The sequence below is a fragment of the Lagopus leucura genome, unplaced genomic scaffold (assembly GCF_019238085.1).
Source record: "Lagopus leucura isolate 7727_CA_CO unplaced genomic scaffold, USGS_WTPT01 Super-Scaffold_100028, whole genome shotgun sequence".
NCBI classification, from domain to species: Eukaryota; Metazoa; Chordata; class Aves; order Galliformes; family Phasianidae; genus Lagopus; species Lagopus leucura.
The window spans coordinates 6,373,292-6,396,759 of NW_024962279.1; the positions used below are offsets into that span (position 1 = coordinate 6,373,292).

Consider the following 23,468-nt stretch of genomic DNA (forward strand, 5'->3'; position numbering starts at 1 on the left):
GGAGAGTAGATCCAGTGATTGTGCGCTGATGTTTCTCTTTGTACTGCTCCAGGTCTGCCTGGCCTCTCCAGCTGGAAATACTGGGCAAGCCGGTAGCAGCGTGTTGATCCAGGAGGAGCTCTGTGCAGATTGGCCATGATGCCAGAGCTGTCCTTTCCTCATGACCTTGGGTGGATGCCTGAGCACAGCACCTCTCTGCACAATGGTTAGGTATTTTTCATCCAGAAAGATGCACCTATCTCTGTCTTGTAGTTTTCAGGCTCACACCAACCAACCTAACAAACAGTGTGAGACACTTCCATTCCTGCAGAGCTAGCACAGGGCATGGGCAAGAGGCCGATATGAAAACTGTGTGCCTGCCCATTCTGCAAAAGCCTATTTTTAGGGTAACGTAAAGTGCTCAGCTTGCAGGTTTTTCCATTTGCTGCTGTGATGGTGAAAACAAGGCAAGAAAGGCTAGGGAGGAATGTTTTCAGCATTTTTAAAGGTCCTTTGTCCCCAGAAGAGTATTAAAAAAGCCAAAGAAAAGATCAGTTCTTCCTGGGGAAGAGCACAAACCTTCGTTTTAGAAAACAAGCAGTCCTTTCATCTCCTGATTTCAGATCAGACTCTGCTCTCCACGGATCTGAAATCTCCAGTTGACAATGCAAGTCAACAGATTCTTTCTTACGAATGCCATGATATGTTCAAAATAGGTGACTCCTTGTTATATGAGAGTGCTAAAATATATTACGCCATTATTTTTCCAAGTTGATATTTTTCTCTTTGTTTATTCTGTGCTAGTAGCAGTGACTGAGTGCCAGTTATCAGTGGCACCAATCTGTACAAGAGCAGATCTGCATTATTAGTTCCTCTTACTGCTGCTGTGGCAGGGAACCCAGAGCACTCAATAGCAAGTCAATAGCTCCTTTTGGTTTGGAGTGGTTCAGAGAGGTGTGTACTCAGCAGCCAACACTTTATTCTGCAGTAATGTGTGTCTATGGGAAATGTGCTTTATTTTAAGTCTTCCTAGCCATCTTACTAGAAAACTTTTTGAGGGTGTATTTCAGATAAGAAGAAAGAAAGCGTGCAGTGTAGTGCTTCATTTAATTTGAACTTTGTATCCTAGAAGGACTTGTTCAACCAAACTGCTACAAGTGGTTGATCAGGGGATGTTTGCTTTCAAGCCAATTAGCAGTTTGAGAACTTTCAGTGGCCTGAAATGAGCCTTTCCTCCCTCTTAATGAAGATAAGTCTGCAAAGGAATTGTGAAGTAGCAAAATCAGAGACAGTCATTCCTACTTTCTCAACAAACTGTAACAAATTCCAAAGTGTTAAAATAATTTACTCGCTGACTTCCAGCACGTTGGATTAAAATGAAGGGGCAAAACACTCCATGCAGGAAAGCACCTTCAGCAAAAAGAGCCTCATAAGCATAAGGCCTCCTAGCCAGCGACTCACAGTAGGATTTTAATGATCTGATTTGTTTAAAAAAAGAAAAAGCCAACAGTTAACTTGCACAATTATTTGTCATTCTTGATGCTGGTCATTGGCAGGAGCGTGCATGGAGTCTATTAGTTATCAGACCAGAATTCATTGTGCGTGGAGATCCACTGGGGAATGGCTTTGGAGAACTCAGTGCAAGTCTCAGCTTTGCAGTGTTGTGTTATCAGAGGATAAACCTAACCAGCTGTGGCTTTCTGCATAGAGGTGGAAGGAAACTGCACAGTCTCCCCATGATGTGCCAGAGTTTATGGGGGATTTACTGACCTCATCCAGAGGTCGTCCCTAAAACCATCCAGTCCACTAAACTACTGTTTAACACTGGGAATGTAAATAGGCCCTTAATGGGAAACCGATAGCAGCAGAAAGATAGAGAAGGTATTAAAATTTGAAATTAAAGCTAGTTTTATCCACAGGTACAGTTAAAATTACCCATGGAGGAGATGATCCTGTTAACAGTTTTCAGCCATGTGGATAAAAATAAATAAAAACAAAATCTCAACTGTAGGGAAATACAGTCTACAGTACAGATTTTTTGAGATGGCAGAATGCTGAGGGAGCAAGTGCACAGGCTGGCAGGGCAAGGCCAGCACAGTGTGGTCCTTCTTGGGCTGGAGCATCTTGCTGAGTTTGTTTCTGTCCTTTATATCGATTTGAATTTTAATGCCTGCCAAGGGCACCTTCAGCCTTCAGAAAGACACTGTTGTTTCTGAAGACCTGAAATTGATAACAGCAGTAAGTAATTCCTTGGGAGCTGCTGGTGCTACTGCTGCCCAGGTTCCTGCACTAGAGGCCAGCATGGCAAGTTCTGTGCTCCAGTGCACATTTAATGTAATACGTGCATTGATTTGTGCCAACACAGTGGTGAAGATAAGAGACAAGTAGCTATATACTACTCTCTTCCAATTATTGAGCTGGAGCAACTGCTACAGAAGCAAATACATGTCACTGGACTCCTGAAAAAATAAATTACAATAGTGAATGCTACTGACTGCAACAATTTGGAGACCTATAAGCCAGTTGAGAACCTTCTATTAATATCACTGTTATTGACGTGTGAAATATAACCCCTGCCCCTGGTTTCTGCCAGCTGTTGTGCTATTGCTAAAGCAGGTCAGGGAGAGGCCAGGATGGAGGCTTGGGAGCGTCCTGCACTGTCCTCCTCTCCCTCAATCTGTGCCATTGTTGTAAAGAGACAAGCCATCATATTCTTTTAAAGTGCATCTGTTTGTGCTCATCAAGAGAGTGTGGTGTGACAGGAGGCACCGACTGCTCAGGTGCTGGCATGGGCTGCCCGGTGAGGTGCTGGAGTCCCATGCCTGGAGGTGTTCAGGAAATGTTCTGATGTTGTACTGAGGGCCATGGTTTAGTGGGAGCCGTTGGTGATGTATGGATGGTTGGACTGGAGGACCTTTGAGGTCTTTTCCAACCTTGGTGATTCTGTGACTCTTATCACTGCCCTACATGAAGCTGTGTCTCCGGAGTCCTCACTCGTTGTGCTTGCTGCTGCTTGCAGGAGCCCCTTTTGTTCCTGTGCTGGTGGGGGTGGGTGTCCTTTGGGCTGGCATCCACCCCTTTGGGCTGACAGCTCTCTGAGGGTTGCATCTGGATTCGGACCAGGCCAAAAAGGAACACAGAGCACCAAATGCACACTTTCAAGTGGTGTGGCAGACAGCTGAAGTCACCCGTTGTTCCTTTCTGCTATTTCTCAATACCAAAGTTTCCCAGTGTCACCCCATGGCAGCACATGAGGGTTACAACTTGTGGGGTCTGCTGCTATGTGCTGCCCAGCTTCTGCACAGCTCCTCAGCTGGCCAGAACCTCTCGAGCATTTCTGTGATGCCTGCAGCCATTGTCTGCTAGATTCCTTTCATCCTAATTCCTCAATCCAGTTGCTCAGAGCTTGATTGGCATTAAGGATGCAGGAAGGCTTCTTCATTTTCTTTCAAATTAGTTAAATTAGGAAATAATTGAGCAGGAGAAGGTGGGAATTAATATGAGATTTTCAGTGCAGGTCTGAAAGTGGCTGAAGGGCAGAAAACAGATTGTGCTCCAAGACATGACACTGAGCAGACAGCCACGTGTTCTGCTAAGAGAGACAATATTAGTCTGGAGGGAAGGTTTCCCTGCAGTTCTGCAGATAATTTTTGGGCATCTTCAAATAATTGTATTTTCTGTGATTGCTGTACACCGAGGTAAGAAAGTACTAATTAAAAAGAAAATGACCAAAATGTAATAGAGGGAACGCTGAAGTGCTTTGAGTAATAAAGAGATGAAGTTGGTGCAAAGTCCTGCTCATAGAGACAGCAGGCAGAAATTATGTGCTAAATGGGAAAAAGAGGCTTTCCAACTGGGGATGCAAGAGGTGATGGAAGGATTTGGCTGTCTGCAGAGTGCGGGACATGGGCTGCCTGTAGGTGTGACACACTGCTCGTCCAGGGCAGGAGTAGAAAGCAGCGGTGCATGCTGTGTGTGTCGGTGCCCATTTGCCTTGTGGTTGCAGCAGCCGGGCACTCATGGTCCTGAAGGTGAGGAATCCTTGGAAACTGAGAGGGAAACGTGTTGTTTTCGTCCACTGGGGTACATTTGCAGTGATATGGTGACAGCCCCCAGCGTACCGCTGCTGTCACCAGCACTGAGCTCGGTTGATGTTACAGCAATTAATGACGTGCACAGTGGTGGCTAATGGTGGGTATTACAGTGGTTGAGCAGCACGGTGTTCTGTAGCTGTCCCCTGTGCTGCTTCCACAGCGGCAGATCCTGCTGCGCTGGTGTGGCATCAGCTGTGCTCCCCAAGAGCTCCTGGGTAAAGAATTTTCTTTGCGCATTTCAAATCACAGATTTAATGTAATGTTGGCCAAAGGCACTTCTGATAATGGAGCCATCCTGAGCCCTGTGGGACCACACAGCACTGTTCTCGCTTCCTCAGGGCTCAAGGCATTCATGTTGAATGGGATTTACGGGAGATCAGGCTTTCTGCTTTCACTGACTTAAAGCAGAGCACAAGAAAACGGGATGAAAGACAGCTCTAATTGTGAGAACAGAGGAACCCCCGGAAGCATCCCTGGTGTGGTGCTAAGCAGGGGAGAGGAGGGATCAGGAGTTATCCTCCATTTCCACCTGCTTCCCGCCATCCAGGAGATGGGCAGCGTTGCCCATGACAGTGTTTTGGTGGCAAGGAGTACAGATTTGTGGAGGGGAAACTGGGACCCTCATTGAAAAGCCCTCAGGTTCGTGCATCTCTGGCTGCAGCGCACACAGTGTGTGTTGCAGGGTTGTCCTGGAGAGTGCCGAGCACCAAAGCACAGTCTCACATAAAACCTACACGAGCTGTGTGTGTGAATTAGAGTTGCCCTCAAGTAAAGACACCGAAAACTCATGTAAATGATGCATTCAGTATTTATGAATTGCGTGCCCAGAGGTTTCTGCCAGCTTAACTCACTCTGCAGCGGACAGCGGACTCTGTCTGCTGTTCGAGCCGTTAATAATTAATGGGAAGAGCAGTATGTGAATGTAACGTATGCATGTAACATAAGGTGTGTTCTGTGCCCATTTGTCTCTCCAGAATCACCGTTTTGGATGACGGCAGCCTCCGAATTGTCAACGTCACCAAGTCGGACACTGGGAGCTACACCTGCGTGGCCACCAACCACTTTGGGACAGCGAGCAGCACCGGCAGCTTGGTTGTGAAAGGTAACGGTGATGTTCTCTGGTGAGCACTACCCAGTGCTGGGCACAGCCTGCTCCTTTGCTGCTGACACACGTGGGCCTGTGGGAATCGCAGGTCCTTCAGCAGCCGGGCTCTCTGGCTGCACACAGCCTTGTGTGTCACATGGGGATGCAGTTCTGCAGCTCAGGAGTTCCAGGTGTTTGTTGGTGTGTACTCAGAATTTCTCCATCTGTTATTCTTTTTAAAGGCAGGACTTGTAAGGTTTCACAAAGACGTTTTAAGTAATGATCTGTTAAACAGCATGATGCTGACAAATGTTTTAAATTCATTTGTCCTCTGCTTATGAGTAGTCCTGCGTCTGAGGAATTACTATAGGCAGTGAGTATATGGATTATCACACTTACAATAACTCTCCTTCTCCTTATCTGGGGGAAAACCTCTCTTGGATAACACATCAGGGAAGACTGATTGCAAAGCAATAAATCAATCATGGAGCTCTGATGCTGTCAGTTTTCATTCTCCCGTGTTTTGGCACTGATGGATAGCATTTGGTTAGAGGGTCTCCCCATCAATTATTTCTGTGGTGGATAGGGAATACTTTAAAATGTTTCAGTGCAAGTTTTAATCCGTGTTTTTTACAGCCAGAGCAAGTAATGTCAGGCAAGTGCTGATAAAGCTGGTGAAGCCCTGTTGTGATTGTGAGCTGCAGGTGCCAGCAGTACAGCAGCACCTGTCGTCCCAGGGCAGAAGGTTTGCCTCTCTGTTAGCTGTGTGGTTACATTTGCAGTTGGGGAGGTTTGGAAGAGCTTGCATGGCACTTATCCATGTCCACATCTGTCCCTGCAAAAAAAAAGAAAAAAAAAAAAAAAATAGAGCAGAGTAAAAATCAGATCTCATTTCCATATGAGCTGATTCTGCCTTTTCTTGTTTTGTGTTGTCCTGAGGAGGAACCTGTAGCAAACAGCCATGAGAACGATGCTCAGAGACAACAGGCATACAGAATCCTGTGTCTGTTACCAAAGGGTCGGTTGTCAGTTGCTTCTCCCAAAGGAAAGCTGGGAGCAGAGGGGTGAGCACAGAGAGGCAGGAGGGTCCCACTGTGATGCCACCAGATGCCCACGCACCCAAGCTTGGCTCTACAGCTCCTCTGTAGCTGGCCGATGGCATTTGGCACCCTGCAATCCAGTCGTTGAGAACAGGACGGTGTTGGCCCACTGCTCTGAGTCAGGCTTCTGTCATCCACACCTTGTCCTTCCTCATTAGCAGTACGGAGGAGCTGGCACTTGAGTTCTTGGTAACTTGGGATCTTTGTGTTCGCATGGTTCACACATTGCCGTGCTTCATGGTGGGGTTACAGAGGATTAGCAAGTGTTTTTTTCTCCCTCAGTGCTCCGTTTTCACTTGGTTCCATTAGCATTAATGGAAGTGACATGTGTGCATGAAGCAGAGAATACACTCTTTTAAGCCCAGGATGTGGATATTAGCAGCAGACAGAGAAATGCAATTTCACAGTCTATCCCATAAAAAGTATAAAAGAGCAGAAACTATTCTGAACTCCAAATGAACTGTGCAAAATACTCTTATTTTATATTGAAATGCTTGAGTTTCCCTGCCCTAAGTAAAACATGGGCAGGGTTTGACAGAAATATGACCGAATATCTTACTTTAACTCTGTTTTGTGGTGTAAAAAAGACTAATTTATCAGCTGATGAGTTTTTTGACCTTAAGATATGCTTGTATTCTCTCCTAACTCATCTTATGTCATTGGGTAAAACGCAGTGAAGGTCGAAAGGCATTTTTTCCAGCTTTCCTCTGTTCTCCCATTAACATTGCAGGGTCTCTCTCTCTTCTTTTTTCTTTCTTATTTTTTTTCCTCTCTCAGCAAGAAGTGCCAACAGTGTCATAGACAGTGTGGGCAAGGATGGGAGGAGGAGGAGAATGTCTGTTACCCCAGAACCAAGGAGCTTAAAATAAATGTCTGGCAAACAACCAGAGAGGGATGAATAAATATTCATATTCTGCATGACTAGACAGCTTACAAAATATGAAATTCTGATGGGTGCCCATAGGGCTGTGTATTAACATGCTGTTGTCAGAGCTGCTGAGCCTCAGTGGCTTCCCAAACCTGTGAGCTTGTGTTTTGGGTTTCTTCCATTGGTTTGCTCTTGGTGAGAACTCTTCTGGCCTCTGAGACCTCAAATCTTGCAAATTTACATGTCGGGTTTGACCTTTAAATTAAAAAGCAGGATTGAATTTGTAGGGATGGAGGAGAATCCCACAGATGGCCTTCAGAGCTATGTAAAACACGGCATGTCTTTATATGTAGCACTCATAAATATGAATTTTCCATCCTTCTTTTTCCATTTTTACTGTACTTGAGGCTAAATGTTCAGTTCTTCCAACACGAAGCAGGACTATAGCCTTCCTCAGCACCAGAGATTACGTGACAAAGCGTATAAACTGTGCAGCAGGAGTTGATTTCTGTTTAGTGCCGCTGTATAAATTGGCTTCGAAATAGGAAGCTCATTTCAAGACTCTGCAGTACAAGCTCTGAGCTGGTGCAGCACAAGGAGGGGCTGGGGCCAGGGGCTGCTCCTGCAGAGATGTCCCAGCTCCTGTGGAGGCAGGGAGAACCGCTGTGTGAGTGCTTGGCAGGGTCTGTAATTTCTGCTCTGGTAGCGAAGCACAGTTCTGGTTGTACACTTACATCTCTGACAAGGGCAAGTTCCGACAGTATTATTTGCCTGTTTCATTATGATGTACTTTTAACATTTTCCTCCTGCCATTAGCTTGTCTCGCTTTGACTGTTATGGGAGGACTCAAAGCAGTAAAAGCAGGAGAATTTTTGTTAGCTGGTGTCCATATCATTTTAGCAGAAAAATAATACAAAGATAATGTCAGTAGGTTATTTTTTTCCTCACACTTGAATAGTCTGATTGTCTTGACTTTGTCCAGCACGGGGGTTGGCATCATTTTCTATAAAGCTTCATATTTTCCATTCCGAGCGTATTCCTTTGTACGGACATCAAATTGGTGCATTGCACTTAAAATTGAAAAGATTTATTAAATACTGTAAACTTCGGTCCGTTATCAAAAGGCTTTTCAGAATCTTCAGTGTTATTATCTTCAAACCTGGTGTAGAAGAGGTTGGGCTCGTAGTTGAGAGGCAGCCCTGTGCTCATCAGTGTGGGCGCAGCCTTTGAGCTCTGTACAAACAGTGTTGTTGGGACGCTGAGGTCTTCTGGCTCCTCTTGCCATCTGCGATTGCTGGGTTTCAACATAACTTGATGGGTATTGATCTCTGTGGTTTGGAAAATAGTTTGCCTTGCAGCCAAGGGGCTAAAGTGCATTTGGTAGTGCTTTGGATTGTTTTAATAGATTAGGAAGAACTATTTTATTTTTTTTCATCTTGAGAGAGAATGAATGTTGTGCTGTCCATAGGGAACTGGCAAGAGTTTAGTCCTCTATCTCCAAAGGTGCACTGCAGTGCAGAGACTTTGCTTTCTAATGGCTGACCATCTGTCTGCGGCGGCGTATTTCATAAGTTGTGTTCTGAACATTGTTGGTGGTGCATAGTGCAGGGTTCCTTTGAGTTGTTTGTGGCTTAATTGCTTCATAACAGAGACAGCTGATATGCGCTAACACATGCCATCAATGCTCCCTTCTTTACTTCAGTGCCCAGGGCCCTCCCAGAGCGCAGCCAGGGCTTGTTTGAGTTTAGAAAGAAACTCATTAAGTGACACCTCGTGTTGAAGGCAAAATATTTAATTTATAAAAGAGAGGCAGGCTTAAAAATAATAATCTCAGAGCAGCCCTTTAGGGCTGTCCATATATTATGGGCTTTTGGAATGAACCTTTTTAGCACACAGAGTGGGTGTTTGGCTGGTACCGAAGCCAAGATATTCTGCACGAAACAGAGAACTCTGAAATAGTCAAAAGTTGTCTTAATTTTTTATTATTATTGTTGTTTTTTTTTTTGTGATGGCTGCACGCAGTTTCTATACGTGGTCCAGATATGAATATTCCTTATCTGACTTAACACTTGTTCTGAGAAATGTCAGGGAGAAAAAGTAAAAAAGTGAAAAAACAAACCTGTTTTTCTCCTTAATCTCTATATCAGAGTTTTGTAAGGAAAATAAATAAGAAGGATTAGAGAGAACTGCAGACATATGAAAGCAAGAATTCATTCAAAAGGGCATGTTGGTACATTGTCATGTTTATGAAATAAAGCTTATTCCTCACTTTGAAAGCCTTTCTTGACTTCTAGCTCACATCCAGTAGAAAGTGCTTGATTTTAACAGTTGACAATGAAAGCTGTAATCTTTGGCTGTAAAATTGCAAAGTAACATATTCCGCTCTAATTGGACTATTTCCACTGAAACAAATTATTTCTAGGGCATAATTAAGGGTCTTTTATTAGGTTTAAGTAAAATCATGACCCAGGGCACTGCGTGAAAGGCGTGCTTGTAAATGAAAGAGCTGTGAATCCATTCTTCCCAACCATGGCACCCTGAGGCTTTGGGCATGGTTTGCTGAAGGTCATTAATGAGCATTGGGTAGCAGAGCTCCAGGTAGAAACTGGTGGGTTTGGTGGCCAGTAGATGCTGTCTTACTTCAGGATCCTTGCAGGTTTTAAAGCACTTCAGATATGGGTTACAATCAGGTACTTTCTTGTTTCAAGCAACTTACAAGTTCATTTACAATTGCAAACCGCAGCAAACGTCACTGCATGATGCCCAAACAAAATTGCCTTCCGCAGCAGCAAGGAGCTCATCTTGTGTTTCAGATGAGACCCAACTCAGCCATTCATGAATGAACAGTGCCACGAGCTCTGTTTCTTATCTGGGAGAGAGGGAAAAAAAAGTAGGTCATCTTCTAAGGCCAAAAACAGTAAATGGCAAAGATACGTGTGAATGAAATGAACCATCAGTTACCAGTGGTTTGCACTGAGGGCCAGCTGAATGTTGTTTTTTTTTTCTTGTAAGCACTTACTGATCATAACAAATAAAACTTGTAAACACAATATAACTGTTAAGCTTCATTAAATTTGCAGCAGACAATTAATTTTTTCAGGCAATTCAAATGCTCTTCTGTAGCACTGACTCGGTTTAATTGAACATATTACCACAAGCAGACAATAAGAAATATATTGAAGATATCCATCTGGCTTTCATGGAAAACCTTGTGCGTTTCACTTTCTGTGGCTGTCACAAGCCTTACTAATTGCCTCATTTTGGCTGTTTTACAGTCAGTGTGATTTAGCCACTAATGTGATAAAAGTCATCGTAGTGAAGAGCTTGATATTAAAAAGCATAGATCTCTGGCCTATCTCTCCTGCCAGTTTTGGAGTTATCTCTGGTGTTATTAGAGTTATATTTTTAAAAGCAGAGATACAAACATACCAACTTTTATGAAGCTACTCCAGGTATTTTGACTGTCAAATTCTGCTTGTGAAATCAGAGTGGAACGTGTGCTCTGGGTAATTGCAGCACATTGCTCTCCCTGCTTCCCACCCCAACACCTTCCCTCTCGGCTCTGTGTGCTGCAACCTCCAGCCAACCTTCAGGCACAGCAGGAACTGGGATGGATGGCTTAGGATAATGCCTTACAAAGCTCAGCACTTTCTTTTTAGGAAATTTCCTGTCCTCTCCCACGCAGAAAAGAAAAGCAAAGAAGTTCAGGAGTTGACTCAGTCATCAATAGAAGATTGGGTGTTTAGCTCATCACTGAAGATCAAATCCATACATCAGCTGAAAAGGGAGATGACCTATAGGTTAAACGCAGACTCCTAATGAGACAAAAGCGGGTTAATTAATGCTTTTCATCAACTTTCTTTAATTTATTTTAACACGATCCATTTCAGAAAGGTTAAAGTATTTCTCAGTTTTTGAATACAAATGAAAATCCAGCATAAAACGGAACCGTAGATCAAAGACTTCTGATACGTATTTTAATCAAAATGCAGTGCAGTAGACATGTGATGTGATTGGATGAAGAATGTAAGCAACACATTATTTTTTCCAATAGTTTGTTGCATAACTTAAGAAGACTACCCAGAGCTTATTAACTGGAAGCGGCCGTCCACCTGGGGACACTTACAAATTCATGAGAAAAGCCAAATACATTTGACTGAGCTTTTTTCCACCCATTTCTTAGCCAGTAGCTGCAGGGAATTAATTTAGATTTCCAAGAGCTACTAGCAGCAGGAGGAAGAGCTGTGGTCTGTGGGATGAGCCAGGACCGTGTGCTCCGGTTAACGAGGCGGGAGCACCAGGCAGAGCAAGGCGGGAGCTTCACACACACTGGCTGCTCAGTGATAGAGATCCAACAGGGGTTGGATGTAAGGGTCTGTGTTCTCAGTTCCTGTAACTCTGTGTTTGTTAGTGGACTCGCTGGGAATTTCTGGCTACAAAAGATCCTGGAGCTTCTAGCTTCATGCAGCTGTTCTGTTCCTAGAGAACCAAAAATGACGATTTTACTGCAACGGGACAAAAATCCCATGCATCCTCTTGTTGTTCTTTCAGGAAAACTTTCTGTTGTCAGTCTACTGACACAATGAGTTTGATCATCATCCCAAGGGGGTGATGGTGAGGATTTATCCTTTTCCAAGCCATGCTTCCAGTGGGATGAGCTTCATGGAAATCCCACAAGTCTTGAGTACTCTAAGAGAAAAGGATACAGCGGAGAAAACTTGAGATCATCACAGCACACAGTCCTGTTGTGCAAGATGGGGGGGTGCCCCTGGAGCCACTTCTCTTCACACCCAAGCAGTTCAGTGTGTGCAGGGAGGGATGGGGAAGATAATGATGCCAATATTACATGCACTGAGAAAATGACTGTCTGTCCCCATTGCAAGTGAGAGATGAAGGAATCACTCCGGGGGAATAAAGAGTAACAGTGGTAATGACTCTGTTATCCCCAAGAACTTTATATCCTTGAAAATAGTAACTAAGAGCAGACTGGCCTGAAGGCTATGTTTTTAACTTCAAAGATACAGATGAAGTGTTTGGAGAGCACATTTTCTGTAGTAGGAGGAAAATGTGTGAGTGGTGAAGGAAAGAATCTGGGACAGTACTCAGGGAAATATCAGTCTTTGTGTGTGTTTTCTCAGAAGCGGTTTTGGAAGCAGCTTAGCAGAACCAAACTTCAGAGGCTTTGAACAGTTTTGACTTTTTCTCCCTGAGCCCAACTGGACTGGAAGGGGAATGGAGCGCCGGTGTACTCAGAGTTGCATATCAGGTAGTAAGAGCTCAGCGCACAACGATAAAGTCTGGCCGTGATGATGGTTCTTAGCGCATCAAAGAGTAACTAAAGCACTGCTTTAGTGTGATGAGGTGATGTTTGCAGTGTTAGGGACTCCTGGAACCTGATTCTCACCTCATCTAATGCAATTTAAGTAAGATGATGGGCAATCACATCAAAGTTAATGTGAGGCTAGAGACCCTTATCTTAATCCTAGAGTCATGGTGGCAGAGAGAATTTGACATCAGATGCTGCCTGAAGAGGTTAAGTTCTGGGTGTGCTGTATCACAGCATTAAACCAGTTATTTGGGAGCATGATGGAACGTGAACCTTCATGGTCCAATAGCAGACTGCTTGTGAAAGACAAGGGAGTTTTGTCATCCACGTCTTTTGCTGTGCCTTGGGTTGCTTCTCTCTCTCATGCAAACTCTCTTACTTGAAATACAAATTTTATTTGCGTTCTGTTTGAAGTTTTTGATTGGATTATAAAGAGCTAATGATCAAAGTTGTAGATTTCAGTACTGTTTTCTTCTAGCTTCATTGCAAATATATTGAAATATTAATCTTTATTAGAATTTAAAGAGTGAGCAGTATTTCTCCAGTGAAAATTTCAGTTTCTTTCATGTGTCGGTAGGAAGTCTTTGCAGCAACTCAAGCCTGAATTCATTCATCCTGATAACAAAGTGCATGGTGGAATGGGAGAGGAATGACATCTCAGACAGCAGAAAGCAACAGGTGGGGATGTCAGGGGAGGAATACTGCAGACCACGTCTTGCATCCCAGCAAAGCTGTGTGCTGAGAAAGACAGGGCTAAGCTCATCCATTGCTGAAACCAGGCTGGAAGGAGAGGTGCTGCTGCTGACCTGCTGCTTGTTTCTCCCCCTCTCCACATGTCTTTTCACTAGTTAGACCTTGGCTCTTGTTTTGAAGCAACATGCATAGGAAAAAACTTGTGGCTAATTAGAAATAAAATGCCGTGTAACAGGAGAAATGCGAGGGATGCTTTAACAATGCCCTGTGTTGAATATTTATTCAGCAGCATAGAAGCTGAGAATTTTGAGCAAGTTCTAATGATGGGATGATCTTGCAGGTTGTTGTTCTCATTCCACACATGCTCCTGCCTTGATCCTGCCCCTGTGTAACATCAGTACATCAACAGGAGAGCAAAACAGGAGCGAGGTGCTCCGAAGGACTTGCCTTCTCAATTTGTCACCGACTAATTGGGACGTGGGAATGCAAGGCACTTCCTTGCAAGGAGCAGAGCGCACAGAGACAGCCTTACCTTCACCAGGAAGCAAATTAAACCTTTGTGGTCCAGGAAATGGCCTCTGAAGGTTTGTTTTGTTGGCTCTGTTAGACTGTAAGTTGATCTTTTTGGAGAGAGGTGTTTGGGTTTCGGTCCTGCCTGGCAGCAGAGAGGTCTCTACAGGGTTTCAAGTAAAAGTTTATCTTAAATAAGAATATCTACTGTGCACGGCGGTGTAAGAAGACGAAACACTTTCTAATGAAGGCCTTACTTCCATGTGATAGGCTGAGTAAATAGGGCTGCAGAGACTTTTAATGACTTGCCCAAGGTCAGACAAGGAAAGAAAGGAACGGAGCTCATTTTATTCCCTTTCACTCCAAGATCTGTGCTCTTGCTGGCCTTCATCCCACAGAGCTCCTCGCTCTGTACTTTCCTCTCTCTTTTGCTTATCTAATTCTCCATTCCGCGTAATTCCGTTAAGCTTAATTGTTCACATTTGGTTGTGATTCAAACTCTGAAAATTCAAGCAAGTATTTAATAGGATGGCTCACATGCTGTGTTTGCCCCTAGCAGGAGCAATTTACAAGCCGGCAGTTTTGTAGATGCTCCCTCTGCGAATAGCCACTAAATAGAGCTCAAATCACTCCCTTGCTTGCTTTTCCTCTCCCCGTTGTCTGACTCAGTTCTTTGGATGCTTGTAAATTCCAGAGGTTTGGGATAATTGCTATTGTGCTCTCCTAATTAGTTTTAAACTTGCCAGGTACTTTCTGACAGGGCACTATCCACACGTTTTTTCTGCCATTTGTATGCAAAAGCTGAATAAGAATTCAGCATTATTGTTAACTAGAGGCATCCATTTTCCATCTGAAAAAAGAATACATATTAGAACATTTTAAATAGTTTTAAGTAGAAAACTCTATGTTGCTGTGACAGCAATATTTTTTTCTGAGCGCTCGGTTTATTAAGAAATTTGACTTTTTCATTTGAGGTTGACCTTTAAGCTGACCTGACAGGGTTTTTCTGAAACTGCAAGTAAGTCTTTGCATAATTGATTGCCCTACCTGTCTGCAGATGGTTTGTATCTGGTCTCTCCCAATGCAGTACAACTTCTTAATTATGTCTTGTTGTCAAGATGGCATTTGCTGAGGCATTAGAGAAATGCCCCGATTTCTTTTCTAGTGAAGATTGCCAATAGCTTGGGAATTGCAGGTTTTACTTTTGTGTGGTAGAGTCATTTCTCTATGGGAGCTTCTTGTGAGAACTTCTACTAATTATATTCTAATTATAAAATAGTAGGAGCAGATGCTGCTATAGATAAATACTTTGGCTGAAGGCATTCATGGGATTGATACAGCAGCCCAACCAGAAGAGAAGCCCTTGTGGTAACAGCAGGAGATAGACACTCAGTGGTGAAAACTGAGGTGGTCATTTTTCCTAATGACACATAGCCACGAGTTCTGGTGGGAATATAACATTGAGGGAATGTTACTGAGAACTAATTGTATTAATTTTGAGCACAAAGAGGATCGTCTCTTTGTGCAGATTCCATTCTGTATGAAATGGTACTTATATAGATACCTGTGTTATGGCACGTATGGGAGTTTTACTACCTTTGGATAGATATATATGCAGCAGTTACTGCAAATGTTTGTTTTAAAGAAGTGAAACATATAGGAGCTGAAGTAGAATACTCTTAAATTTGTCCAGTTTATTAAAGTAATAGTAAAAGCTTTCCTTTTGCAGAGCTCTCAGTAGATACCCCCACCCGGTCCTCCTTTCCAATGGGACTGATGGCTTGCAGTGCTCTCACCAAGTGCTTGTGAAGCTCAATGTGCCCAGGGCTGCCTGACAAACCACCTGTGCACCAAGCCTTGCTTATCTCAGGACATTTATGAAAAATACAAGACTTGATTTGGATGGGATTAAGGATGGTTAGGCTGTGCATCATCCACTGGGAAGCTTGAAATTCCACCTAGTGATTTTCATGCCCTCCCGTAGGCTTGACAGCTCCAAGAGGCATCGACTCCTCATGACTCTAAATTTGGGATTTATTCTTGCTTGTCAGCTTATTCCTAACATCTAGCTCCTGAGCAGGAGGGTGTAGATAACTGACATAGGGCTCAGATAGGGAAAATCTAGAACCCTGCTCTACCACAAAAGTGCAAAGACCATGTCAGTCACTTTATAATTTCTCAGTTTGAATGCCTGCCTCTCATATTATTGCTGCTCTGTTTCTTTTTGAAGATTTTTATTTGTGGTCATTACCATTCCAAACATGTTTAAAAGCCCCATAAATCAACAGCCCCAGCAGGTTAAGCTGTTCAAAGGGGCAGAATGCTTTTGGCCACAGCCCACGTGCATGGGCTGCACAACAGACAGCATGGCATTGTTTGCACAGTTACCTGTGTCTTGTGTTACAAGGGGAATGGTGATTGATCCTTCAGTGACTTGCAATTTATCAAAGATTAGATATGATTTCTCCTGTATCTGATTAACCTTCTCTGTAAGACGGCCATCATTTTTGTAATGACAGTAGATTATTCCATACTTGAAAAGATGGATATCAGCTAGTTTCAATCAATAGCCCACAAAAGGTGACACCTTGGATTCCCTGGGTTATCTATAAAGTGTGTCACAAATTGTTCAATCGTTTGTCATATATACCAATTTCATTTAATGCACCTCTGAAGTGGAGTGGCTTTCAGTTGAGCCTGAAATGCAAAGAGAGACAGAAGGGTATGTTTGGGTTTTGTAGCATAATCAGGCACTGTTACACACTGCCATAAAGAGCAAGGATGAATTTCTGTGAGTGACAGATTTGACTGTCATTTCAGGACCCCATTAGATATGATTTTCTTTCTCACAGTTGTATGGAGAGATCTTGATTTGATAAGATTGCATTGCACTGCTAAAATGGAGGTTAAAATGAAGTATTGTGCCCTCTTGTTATTTAAGTAACACTCTTTGTACTCTCAGTGGAGTGGATGTATTTTCATATATTTTGTCTTTGAATTTGCTGTAATGGTACATCCCTCCCCAGTATCCTTTGATGCGATTCCATTCTTAATGTGTTTTCAGATTTAAATTAACCTTCATTTATTATTCAGCCACACAAAGGATGTGTATTTGAGTATGCAGAAATGCAATCCGCTGATTGACTGCCGGGTCTCTGTCTGCAAGGTGGGAGGCATTAATTCCTCGGAGGGAGACTTGCATCAATTCAGACAGTTTTCAATCTGTGGGAAGCTCTTTTTCAGCGTCAGTTTAAGAAATTCATTAATAATTTGGGCCTCAGCTGCAGTTGAACTCTGAACGAAGCCAAGAAGGCGATCTCAGAAGTGAGGCTTAAGGACATGGATGGGCAGATTACGAGGAGCAACGTTTAAACTCTTCTCTTAAAACAAACCTTGCCCGCACCAAAGCAAAGAGCATTCCTAAAGGACTCATGCGACGTGCTGAAGCACCTATCTGAAAGTAACAGTGTGGAAGTTCCACTGCTGTAGTTCTACTATGGTGAGTTTTAAGCCAAGTGAGTTGAAAGACCAAGATCCTCTTTCAGGAAAGCAATTTTAGCACATCGAAGCACCCAGCTGAACTGAGCGTGTTGCTGGAGCAGTCTTCAGTCTTCCAGGAAAGGTCAAATGTTCCACCCCTCCGTTCCTTAATCCCTGTTAGATACGTGGCCATACTACATTTTCAGTTGTTCACCAGTCATTACTCTTTTTAGTCCGGGGCCATGTTTTCCTGTCTTAAGCATTTTTCACAGGATCAGATGATGCCCAAGAGCTACTAACTAACTACAACTAAGAGCTCCCATAAGCTGAGCCAGTTGTCAGGTCTGCCATGCTGTGGGCTTTGTGCTCTTGGAGAAACGTTTCAGTCACAAATGGGAGAGAAACATTGGTGCTGCCGTTACTGGTGTCACTAAATCCCATCCCTGCAGAGCTGAGCGCAGCCACCGCAGCTGAGCCCCATTGGAAATGAGCATACTTGGAAACTGGGTGCCAAGAGCTGAGGAATGCAAACAGGTTCACTTTCCTGCAGGTAGAAAACCCCTCCACCCCATGGAAATCTTGCTGCTTAGTACCACACACATGAGACTGCTTCTTGTTCTGCCCTTGTCTTCTTGTGTCATTCGGAGATATTTGCCTGGTCTAGGATGATTTGTTGGGTTGGAGTTTGTTTGTTTGTTTGTTTGTTTGTTTTTTAACAGAACAGTAAGCATTATCTGTGAGTGTCGGCTTCTGCCTCACTTTATGCCATTTGTGTCATGCCTCTGTGGATGGTGTCCCACTGTGTCGTGTCCTCCAGATCGATAGGATACAACACAGCACTGCATGAGCTACAACAAGCAAGCACAGCCGTGCAAAGCTGTTTATCCTAAACAAGTAATCCGTCCTAATGGACACCCAATCAATAGCAAACCGGGGCGAGAAGGCTTCCCTTCAGGCTGGGGAACTGCTGCTCCAGCCCACAGTGCACACAGCCCACGTGTCTGCAGTGAGGATGCAGCACAGCATCCCCTCATGGGGCACGGAGTGTTCATGGCAGCTCCCTGTTAGCAGGGTGCAAGGGACGCACAGCAACCGCAGATGGGAAATGATTCTCAGCTCTGTATCTCCTTCTTCCAAACTGAAAGTGAGCAAGAAAACTTTGTGAAGATCTCTGCTGCTGTAAGCCAAATCATAGAATGGCTTGGATTGGAATGGACCTTAAAGATCATGTAGTTCCAAAGCCCCAAATGCATTAAATGAGTCAGAAATACAGTGAATTCTCACTGCACTGCAGCAGTAACACCAAGGCCAAGGGATGCCACTAAGGACACACGTGGGTAAGGAGAGCTGCAATGATCCCTGCATGCTCAGGTGCTGCAGAGCCATCCTGGCACAGATTTGCTCTGCTGAGTGTCTGCTTGTTGGCAGGCAAGGAAAATTGCATGTAGAAAGAACACCACGTGTTTCTTCCCACAGTAAACACAGAAATTGCCTTGGAGAAAGCGCTGATGTGCAAGGAGGCAGCAGGGAGCTGCCCTGCTTCCCTGAGCTGTCAGTGACACCTAGAGCCAGAGCCCTGCAGGGGGCACGCTGCACCCTGAGCCTGGGGTGCACGGCACAGCCAAGCCGGGCTGAAAGACAGGTTATTCTGTACCCTGACAGTGAGGAGCTTTTCATCCCCTGGGAGCACTCCCTTTGGCATTCAGCATTCACTTGTTTCTTCTTCAGAAACTCGGTGGTATTGCTGGACAAGCTGTCACAGCGCTGGCTCAGAGCAGTCGCGCTCTCTTTTCTCCTTGCTGGGATGGTTCTGTGGGAGGTGACTGCTGCTGCTTCCCTTGGTAGGGGCCCACAGCCCCTCGGGCAGCAACTGGCAGAAAGCATGATGTTGGTATTGTTAAAGCACTCACTGTAATTTAAAAGGAGCCTGATGTTACAGATTTGGAGAATGCAAACCTAATAATTTGATTACTGCTTGGCTGCGTACCACCAAGGTGTGCCTACACTGGGGCTGCCCTCAGTTGGCTTCTGAATAACGTTTTCCATTTGCTGCTCTGCTCAGGTCCAAGGTGAGGGGGTGGTTTTGTTTTCCAGCTTTTCCAGTCCTTGAGAAAGGATTGGTAAGCATTCCCTTTGGGGTGATTTGCAGAGGGTGTTGCAGGGGGCTCCTGTGGATGCCAGGTATGGCTGGGGTCAGAGCCTGTGCTGTGTGTCATTTGTCATTGCCCTTATCAGCTGCTCCTCTAACCCGCTGTGCTCGATTCTATGATTGCAATGTTTCTTGACATGATTGGATTGAAACCTGGGGGCCTAATTTTCAAAGGCAGTGGGCACTTGCATGCCCTACAGTCGTACAGAAGCCGTGCTAAGCTGCTCTGGGAAATAGGTCATTAGCATCCGTGTTCCATTCTTTATGTTTTTATAAACTCTGTGTATTTTAGCAAGAAGAATCAGATTTACAGCGTGCTCTTCTCACCTCCTGCAGAAAGTTCTGGAGAGCGATCCACAGGGCTACCCACAGCAGAACCTCACTGCTTGCTGAGCAGCACGGTGTGCTTGGTGCTTTGTGGGCTGTGTGTAGGAGCACTCGAGGCAATGCAGAAGGCACTCATTGCATCTCAGAATCATATCCTTCATAAACATTTTAAACATTGATCTGAAAGCTCTTTGAGTTGGCTGTGAAATCTTTCTTTACTAATTCTGTGGACTTCTGAAGTGAAAAGTTCTGCCCAGCACGTGTGTTTTTGCAGTAGCTTTACTATTTTAGCAGAGAATTAAGCAGTTATCCAGGAGTCCCTGGGTGAAGTAGTTAAGATTTTGATTTCATATACTAGAGAATGAATAATGCCCGTATTATTTTACCATGACAGCTGTGCAGAATAGATTTTTGGAATAAGCAAAAATATCTGTCTGTATAAGATTTTCAGACTTTTGGTCTCATTGTTAAGCAATATTTTTTCTCCTTTTCATTTCCTCTGAGGCCTTGTAGAAAAAAATTACAGCATTTTTGTCAACAGAAATGAAAGACAAATGTTAACTTTAGAGGCAGAGGGAATTCATGGGCATAGATGAGGGGCTGAAGTCTGCATAATGCATCGTGGCTCATCTTTCTGTGGCTCCATTTTGTTTGCACTGCATGACCAAAGTTAAAAACAGACAAGTAAACCGGCGGTGAAGTCTAACTGTGAATAAGGGATTGGTCCCAAAGCCCAGGATGGAGCTGGCACATAACAGACAGGACTTCCCATATCACAGATACCTGCAGTCTTTTGACTTTCCTCTGTCAATATGACGTTTCAGAAAATGACCAGTTCTCACCTTTCTTCTGCTACGTCTCTCCAAACTATTTGCTCTGTTCCTGGTCATCAGGTCAGTGACTTCTTGTTTATGACCACCAGGATCTTAGAAGAGGACTGTGTTTGACCATTTACTGCCCACATCAGCTGGGCGTAATACACAGGATCCACATTACACAAAGCCCCTCTGCTTGGTTTGTTGGGGCACAATTTCGGGTTGCATCTTTTGAAGGGTTCAGTTGGTATCACTTGTTGTTTATACTTACTCTTTGTGTGGGCTCTCCTCAGAGAGAAAAACCATGTGAGTTTTAAGAAGCAAAAGGTATTGGGATAAAATCAAAGATGTAATAGTTCAGATATTGCCTTAATTTTTTTTTTTACTATTCCAGAGTAAGCACGGTGACTTTTTCAAACCCCAGTGTCAGTGCTGTAGTTGCAGTATACTGTGTGGAGATGGATGGAAACTGGATTGGATTGCATGGAGATGTGGATTCAGCTCCACAACTATCTCAGTTTAAGAGAGGATTAATATTTTCCCCTCCATTTTCTTCATTTGTAGATCCAACACGGGTGATGGTGTCGCCTTTCAGCATGGATGTCACTGTTGGAGAAAGTATCGTCCTGCCTTGCCAGGTGTCTCACGATCACTCACTCGACATCGTGTTCACCTGGTCATTCAATGGGCATCTGATAGACTTTGAAAAAGATGGGGATCACTTTGAAAGAGTCGGCGGGGTAAGTATCAATTCTAAAGCAATCTCCCCCAAGGGCTCCTCTTGCATCAGCAGCCGCAGAAATAACTGCAGGTAACACACAGAAGGGCTGCCTACAGGACAAATGTATTTGACTAAGCTGATACTAGGAGACGTTATCTTCTGTCTCACAGGCTGAGAAAATAGGCATTGACAGCACACTGCTTTGTGACAGTTGATGCAGGACTGTTATCATTGCTTAATGAGGTGCCCCGATTCTGATGGCGTGAATGACGGTTTACCATTGCAGTGAACTGTATGTCAGAAGACCTACAATGCATTTTCTCCTTACAAAAAACTACCATTTCACTTTTCCCATTGGGAAGAAGTCCATAACAAGTTAAAAAGAAAAGAAAAAAATCAAAGTGTAACAGCATAGAACTTTGTATTTGTATGGAAACTGTGGTTGGCTCATTTACATGACTGTATTTTTCTCCTGGGACCACATGCTTAGAGTATTTTTCCTCCACGTAAAAGGATCTGCTCTGTGCTAGAGATGTTGCTGACCATTGGAGGTGATGTTTCTTCTCAGTGTTATCTGTGGCATTTCCTGGCGATGACGCGTTGGTGTGTTTGGGTTCTCTGTTACTTGTTTGTTTTTAGGAAACCCAGGCTGGACCCACTGACGTTGCAAACTTTTGTAATGTCCAGAGAATTGTTTGTTTGAGGTTGAAGTATGAAAAGCCTGATAGCTGGAACAGTCAGGTGTGAGAAAAAGAAGAAAACTGTAATACATTTTCAGCAGAGGTAGAGGACAGAAGAGAAGGGGGGGCGTTGCATGTCACCCCAAGGGAGGCTTTACAAAGTCCCACACTGTGCCAAGTTCCAGGCAGACAAGCAGTCTGTCTTTGCATTTGTCAGGAGTGAAATCTGATGCTGAAAATAAAAGGAAATACAATTTACAAGCTTCGCTGTTGTCCCTTAAAAAAAAATCATTAAAAGATGCATGTAAAGATTTCTGCCTAGGGTGCACATCAGCGGTGACAGCTCTTCCCTGTGACTGTGCTTGATTGGGCTGCAAAGCTAAAATTACAAACTGTATTAATATTCTTCGGTCTGAAAGCCACAATCACAAGGTTACCCTGAGATTTCTAATGTATTGAATGCTTTGTGTCTGGAGAAAAATTTAGAAAGAGTTCAGAGCTTCCTATACATACGGAAACATAATTAGTTCTATTCAACAGTTAATCAGACATGCATTTGGCGTTTGGAAAACAAATTACCGCTGTTAGGTGGATGCAAGATTTCCTAGGAGAGTGCTGTTCTCATGATCTTTAGTACAGAAACGCCAGGCAATCAAAATGCTGGCCAGAACACAAGGCTGCTGTTGCATATGTCTCATAATTTGGGCTGGTTTGCGCTTACAAAATAGATGTTGACACAACTTAGACACCGGAATGGCGAAGAGGCTATAAATTAGATATCCAGAGAGTTGAAGGAAGAATCTAGACAAACCTGCAAAGGCTGTCGCATTGTTTTAATGGAGAAACTGCTTAACGGACCCAAACCTGGCTCCCTTGCCCCTTGCCGAAGCCATAATTGTAGAAGAGCTCCCGCTCTTATCTTCAAGGCAGACTCACATAATTTTAATAGGCCACGGCTTGCATTACGAATGTTTTCATCAGCCAGTGTAAAATAAATCCATTAGTCACAGTGTCCTTCATGTGATAATGATGTTTAGCGCTCATTAAAAAGTAATTGTAACCACTTTTCTCTACTTTATCAGCAGGATTCAGCTGGTGATTTGATGATCAGAAGCATCCAGCTGAAGCATGCTGGGAAATACGTCTGCATGGTGCAAACAAGTGTGGACAAGCTATCTGCTGCTGCAGACCTGATTGTAAGAGGTATTTGAATTTTGTTACTGTTGTTGTTGTTGTAAAATTTCTTCTCTTTCTTATCTTCTGCCACTGGTAAGACAATTCCTGGGTTCAGAGACATTCATTAGGATCCCAGCATCCTGTAATTAATCTAAGAAAGCTTGAAGTACAAGCTGTGGTTCACAGAACATTTTCAAGCAACATATATAAAGCTGCTTTCATATACGCATACTTGTACAACCAAGACACAGCACAGATAAACACACCAGTACACGTTCATGTCCTGAATGCAAAACTTGCACCAGCTGAGCACATTTATTTGTTGAACTCAGCAGCAGAAATCATCTCCAGCTTCTTCACTGCATTCCTTTACAGTTGTTCCTTTTCTAGAATAAACGTGATTCGGTAATTCCACTGACTTGTCAGGTTCTATTTGTTACTATGCAGAGATGATATTAAATATGAC

At 43.7% G+C, this 23,468-nt stretch overlaps 1 protein-coding gene across 4 annotated transcripts in view; it reads left to right on the top strand.

Annotated features, from left to right (window-relative positions):
• CNTN4 (contactin 4) overlaps positions 1 to 23,468 on the top strand; it is a 253,514-nt gene that overhangs the window by 220,164 nt on the left and 9,882 nt on the right. For 3 of the 4 annotated variants that reach the window (XM_042880935.1, XM_042880934.1, XM_042880936.1), the window contains 3 exons: positions 5,048 to 5,175; positions 20,990 to 21,165; positions 22,909 to 23,029. In XM_042880935.1, the coding sequence (XP_042736869.1) occupies positions 5,048 to 5,175; positions 20,990 to 21,165; positions 22,909 to 23,029 (425 nt within the window). The remainder of the gene's footprint in view (positions 1 to 5,047; positions 5,176 to 20,989; positions 21,166 to 22,908; positions 23,030 to 23,468) is intronic. The other variant, XM_042880937.1, reaches the window with a different exon arrangement.